Source organism: Triticum aestivum, chromosome 5A (genome assembly GCF_018294505.1).
Source record: "Triticum aestivum cultivar Chinese Spring chromosome 5A, IWGSC CS RefSeq v2.1, whole genome shotgun sequence".
In the NCBI taxonomy this organism is placed as follows: domain Eukaryota; kingdom Viridiplantae; phylum Streptophyta; class Magnoliopsida; order Poales; family Poaceae; genus Triticum; species Triticum aestivum.
The window spans coordinates 549,408,002-549,414,349 of record NC_057806.1 but is presented as its reverse complement, the minus strand read 5'-3'; the positions used below and the strand labels follow the sequence as shown (position 1 = coordinate 549,414,349).

Below are 6,348 nucleotides of genomic sequence, written 5' to 3'. Positions count from 1 at the left end.
TATACACGCGCATACGCTCATCCCTATGAACGCACACACGCACACCCTACCCCTATGAGCACCTTCGAGAGACTGAGCCGACATATCATCTTGAGATTTTACGAAGTCACCGTAGGCGCCTCGTAGTCGACGGGAACGTCTCCTCCCACTGAAAGCGTATCGCTGGAATTCCTGAATAAATCCAGGATAAATGCGAGCACCAGGATTTGAACCCCGGTGGATGTTATGGAACCCTTTTTTGCCGTGAGCCCGTGTTATGGAACTCGGCAAACAGAAAAGAACTCGGCAGCGGCCATTTTTCTAGTAGTTTTTTTTTTGAAAAAGGTAGTTAAAACCCTTGGCCTCTGCATCAATCGATGCATACAAACATGTTTATGAATTATTTAATAAAGGTCTGACAAGAACATACATCATGCCACCCCAAGTGAGTGCTCTCACTCCTCATATCTAAACTGGGTGTCATCGCAGATCCATCCAAATAACGTACCGGAACCAGCACCCGGTGCACCAGACCCAAAGCTTACGCCGCATGCACATGTTTTAGATGCCGGCATCATCGTCGAACCGCTGACTCATCTTCAGGAGAGAGACCCGCATCATCCTTACTAGCTCGGCCATCCGTCGACGCCACCATGACTCCCCAACAGCGCCACCTCCTTGCGACCGTCCATCCAGACGCAAAGACTCTAGAAGATCTGTCGTGCATAACATCTGGCATCTGCCGAACAGGCGTGACACAACGTAGCACCTATCGGCCAAGCATGACTTGACATCTCCATCGAAACTTCGTGCAAGACGAAGAAGCTCCACCTCCTGCCTATCTCTTCCAGTGCTGCTCGACAAACAATGCTCCCAAAAAAGAAACTACACTATAGTGCCGCCATCGTCCGATCTAGAAGACTAGATCCTAGGATTTCTCCGGAGCAGTACGAGTGGGTCGACAATAGTTACACGACGACGCCTTCATCAAGGTAACCTTGCAGAACGCCGCCATCGCCAGCCGGCGGCTCGATTTTCAATGGCAACTATGTCTCCCTGACTCGCAGCCGGGACTGGAAGACCAATCTCGAGATCCTACCACCCGGCTGCAGGCCGATCACCTCCAACCATTTTTCGTGTAGTGGCTAATATATCTTTTCTAGTCAAATGTATCTTACATACAATGGTGTTTAGTAATCTGTTCATGACATGTGTGTGTGCTTTGTATTTTTTGCTACTAAAATAGCCTAGATAGTCTTAAATACAACAAAGCTGGATAAAGACTAATTGGCAGTGATAACATTACTTTGTTGCTACATGTTCCACTCATGTTATGATGGTGTGGACTTACCCCTGGAAGTTGTTTTTTTTAATGTATATTCACTAGACTCTTGGGCATAAACATTTACTAATACTATAGTTGTTAATATACACAATTGGTATGCGGCCAGTCAACTCCGCCAGTAGGGCTCACATCACCTTATTTTCCTGGCCTATAGGCCAACCTTTTGTACACAACTTTCTTCATAGTTTTTGTTTTTTACTTTCCCCAAATCTTGAAAATTTGTTATGAATTTCATATGTCCTTTTTTATGGGAACTTGCTGCTTTATTTAAACATCATCTACGACAACATCCAACACCAAAACATCCGAGATATAACCCGGTGCAACACAAAACCAAGTCTTAGTACGTTTATTTAAGTGGCTGTGCAAACAACTAAAAAAAAGTAGCTGTCCCTCGCCAAAACATGAGCAGCCATGTTACCAGCATAGTTTTAAATAGCCGGCTATAGCTGTTTGAGAGTGTTGCCGCCAAATGATTTCATGTATAATTTGCCGCTATAGCCCCTCTATAACCCGCTGTAGCCCAGCTATAGCTGTTTTTAAGGGTTGCCGCTAAATGCCATAGCCCGCTATTTAAAACATTGGTTAATTACCAGGCATGAATTTCATACAATGTCATAGTTGAATCCACACTTCAGCCCAAACCCTGCTGAATTGCCCTAGATCGATCGGCTGTTGCGCGTGGGATCCAATGACTCTATGCGGTCGATCGAATCCACACTTCAGTCAAACCCAGCTGGAATTACCCTAGATCAGTCGGCTGTCGACGCGTGGGATATAATGACTCGACTCTGTAGGCGGCCGATTCGATCCATGCTTCAGCCGGCCCATGCGTAGCGCTTTTCCTTTTCTCTTTCCCCCGAAACAAAAATCTGCCGCCGCCGTCCGAGATCTTGACAAGCCATGGCCTCCCAACGAGGGCCACCGTCGCCGGCGCCAGTGGCTACCACCATCGCCATTACTGATATCGGCGACGACCTCCTCTGCGAGATCTTCCTCCGCCTCCCCTCCCTCCCGAGCCTCGTCCGCGCCGCCCTAGCGTGCCGCGCCTTCCTCCACGCCGTCCGATCGTCTCCCGCCTTCCGCCGCCGCTTCCGGGCGGTCCACCCGCCCCAAATCCTTGGATTCTTGAACGCAGGCATTCATTCCCTCATTCCCCTCGACGGCCGCTCCGACCGTGACCTAGCCGCGGCCGTCCACGGCAGCGATTTCCGCTTCATCCGGCTCCCGAAAGACAGAGACCACTCCAGGTGGGAGATCCTCAATGGCTGCCACGACCGCTGCGGCTACGTCTTCCTCTGCAACGAGGACACCAACCAGATAGCTGCCTACAACCCCCTCAAGCGGGCGCTGTATATCGTCCCTTGCCCTCCCCAAGAGACATGCGATCCCCACTGCCATGATTTCCGCATCATCTTCTCCGAAGATGACCAGAGGTCGTTCCGTGTGGTCTGTGTGCAGCAGAAGCTGGATCGCTTCTCTGTCTTCTCATCGGACAGCAGGGAGTGGCAGAGTATCTCTTGGGTGGATACCTCGACGCCGCAGCATGGGGACGATGGAGGCGACAACTGCGTGCTCTCGTCTTACACAGATACTGTGATGACCGAATTTGATAGATTAGCCTACTGGAAAGACAAAAATACAGGGTATATTGTCGTGCTCAACACTGTGACGCTGCAATTATCTCGAATGGATTTGCCGCAGCCCTTGAAAGATAAAGACTCCACGCAATTTGAACTTGGCCGGACCAACGCTGGGAAGCTTTGCATGGTTTGCGCAGATGGCTTCGGTGCCGACAAAACAATGATCGCGGTTTGGATTTGGAGAGCCGATGGTGATGGTGTTGACAAGTGGATGCAGCACAAGGTGTTCCCACTGAACATGTTTATTGACGTCACGGCGTGCTCAGCGGAGTATGGTGTCATCACGGTGCAGGTTGTGGTGGTCATCGATGGATTTGTGTTCCTGTGTATTGATTTTGGCAGCCTTACCAAGTTCTTCCTGTCTTTCTGCCTGGAAACGGAGAATGTAAACGAGTTCTTCAATCATACATTTCACAACGATATCCATCCCTATATCATGGCGTGGCCTCCTTCATTGCTAAGCAACAAGGTGAGCACTTGCTTGAAGATACCGAGTAAATTTCTTCAGACAGTTTGGTCCATGTATTGTATGCAGTTAATTAGGTTATTTGAGAGTAATGAATTATCTCATAGCTCTGAACATCTACGATCAGGTTGAAATTTTGCAAGTCTAGTCAGCTGTTTTTGATTTAATTCTAAGTCCAGTTACAATAACACTGATTTGCATATAGCACATAATACAAGTGTTAAATTGCAGATTGTATACACGGATCCAATATTTTAGTCCGATTATATGATGTAAGCATTGGCTACATAATGCTCTGTAATTCTGATCACTATAATGTGTCGGTGTAGCAAGTGTCTTATTTAGGGTCTGTCTTCTAACATTGCTAAACAAATCTGTCTTGTACAATTTTTGTAGGCTCTGTCGTGTATCATTTGAGTCCATAACCTTGCACAGGTTGCCTGCACAAACACTTGAATCCTTCCTTACTGACACTGAAATCATTTTATCTTTCAGGAGAATTCAGAAACCAACATTACTGGAGGCGATGCGACAGACGATGGTCCTGTGGGTACAGAAGAAACTCTCTCTGTTCTCGGTGGCGGAGAAAGCATCCAAACAATTCGTGTACAGAGTCCCCTAAAGATCACAGTTTTACTCGAGAATAGAAATGTATTTAATGTATACTGTTCTTGAGGATTAACAGATTCAAGAGATTGTATCTTGAGGATAAGTGCCGAATTTGATGTCTACACTACAGCATGTCAACAGATTTCAGCAAATCCAATGGGTATCCATTCTTTTGTTTGAATTGTTAAGTTTGTTCTGTTCTGCTCCGTGCTCGTGTTCAAAAACCCCTCACATCATATCAGGAGTGAATTCGAACCTAATAATCTTGGTGGTCATAAATAGTGAAACAATGCTAGGTTCATCGCGACATGATTGAGTGACCCTTTTTTATTTTTCGAGATGCTGAGAGTTACACTTGGTCACATGAGCTTAGTTTTTTTATTGCTTGTAATTTTAACTTTGAGAGAAGATTGCATCACTGCGTATACCAAAATGATTTATTAGTTTGAATGTTTCAAATGACTTTTGTTCTGCATCTAGTTGTCTCAATTGAGAATCAATGTATTCCTCAGCAGATTATCTTTATTTGCAAGAAACGAGTAAACTATCTTTCGATCAGCTTGGCTGGTCGGCCATAACGTGCAACATTGTCTGTTCTTAGATAGCTATAAAGTATAAACTGATGGAGGAAGGAACAAACGAAGAGCGAACAACACAAGCACGCACCGGCGCGCCCGCGCGCGCACACACACATGCCACTTAACTGTATCAACTCTCTTCAGTTGCTACAGTGGCCTACTGCCACCTCTTACGTCTTACTCTCCATGTTGTTCCATGTTCCATAAATAAACACTGCCTCTTTCCTTCATGGTCCTTGGGCTCAATACAATGCACATGAGACACTACCACCACGGGCTTGGGAGGTGTAAGGATATAGACTTGTAAAGAGTTTAGTAGTGAGTGCTTCAGAGCGAAGGTCCAAGTTTTGGACTGTTAGTGTCCGGTACCATGCATTGCCTAAGCTCAATCTCATAAATCAGGGGGTGGTTAGTTCAGATTAGGGGAGATTAGTTGAAATTCAAGAGGGAGATTAGTACATAGACCCCATCTGTAGGGGTAGTCCGTAGGTTAGGCACTATCGGTCATTTAATTAGTTTTTTAGGTAAATCATTTAATTAGCTACTACTATCTCTGTACCAAAATATAAGATGATTTTACAGTCTATATATAAACTAGCCTACAAAAGCATCTTATATGATACAGAGGGAGTAGTTGGCTTCACCAAGAGTTATAAATTGCCGCAGGTTGAACGAGGCTACTACCTTCTCAGCGCTAGAGTGATCAGCGGGGTTTGCAGTTATCACACTGGAGTATGCATACTGAACTTCTTTAGTGACTAATGTATTTCTTGCCTATTCATTGTAGGATTTTACGGAAGGTCACATACATAGCACATGCCTGCACGCGTGGCATTATAAATTGAAGTGACACCAACTAGTAGTTCGCTCGGCGATGCAGGAGGAGAGCGCATACTTGAGCTGAAGAAGGTGGTATGTTGCGTAAGCCTCATCATTGTGTCCAATATCAATACTCACATGCATAGCGGTGTGTCAGAGGATCGGGAGGCAACAGGGATTCGGAAGCATGAAGAAGAGAAATCGCAAGCACTATAGATCGGAACTGGTGTTCAATAGCGGACGGAACACCTCCATCTAGAGGTGGATGACGGACACCGACGTTAGGGAGTCCAGTCCACGCACCATCTTCATGGAGCAGCTAGATAAAAATCTGAAGTTTTTTCACACATTGAAGGTCTAAAGTTCGTTTGATCTGCAAAATTTGAACTCCATATGTTGTTTCATTTGAGAGAAACTAAAAAGAGAAATTTTCATGTAGTAAGTTAGTTGGAGATCAAGCACAGATCTCAAAGCAATATTGAAGGGGGAGGATAAGAGGTTCTATGTAGCTAGACCTACAGGAACTTTCTGCGACCCCAAGCCCGACTTGCACCTACAAACTCAATAATGTGGAATGTTATCACTCCTCACCATCTAGAACCGGATCACCGCTGATCCGCCTGCATGACGTACCAGGAGCATACACCCGATGCAACAAACCCAAAGCGTACACCGCGTGCACATGCTACAGAAGCCGCCACCACCATTGAACCGTTGATTTATCTCCAAGAAAGAGATCTGCATCATCCTTGCCAAGCCTACAAGCTATCGACGCCGCCACAGCGCCAAAGAGCACCACTGCCACGCGCTCGTCCATCCAGACGCATTCATCGTCGAGATACAGTTGCATCAATAATCATTGTCTTCACGCGGTAGATGACACGCCGCTCCACCTGCCAACCTCCGCAC

The 6,348-nt window shown here is 46.1% G+C and overlaps 1 protein-coding gene across 1 annotated transcript; it reads left to right on the top strand.

The window, feature by feature from the left end:
- The first annotated feature begins 2,151 nt into the window (after positions 1–2,151).
- On the top strand, positions 2,152–4,215 carry LOC123107618 (uncharacterized). Its single transcript, XM_044529586.1, has 2 exons — positions 2,152–3,436; positions 3,929–4,215. Exons 1-2 carry the CDS (start codon positions 2,228–2,230, stop codon positions 4,106–4,108), a joined length of 1,389 nt encoding a protein of 462 aa, XP_044385521.1. The 5' UTR covers positions 2,152–2,227; the 3' UTR covers positions 4,109–4,215.
- Positions 4,216–6,348: the final 2,133 nt, after the last annotated feature.

Excerpts from the sequence above, each read along its gene's own strand:
- LOC123107618 (XM_044529586.1), top strand. The coding sequence starts at position 2,228 with ATGGCCTCCCAACGAGGGCCACCGTCGCCGGCGCCAGTGGCTACCACC. Across the intron at positions 3,437-3,928 it reads CTTCATTGCTAAGCAACAAG|GAGAATTCAGAAACCAACAT; the intron begins GTGAGCACTTGC and ends TTTATCTTTCAG.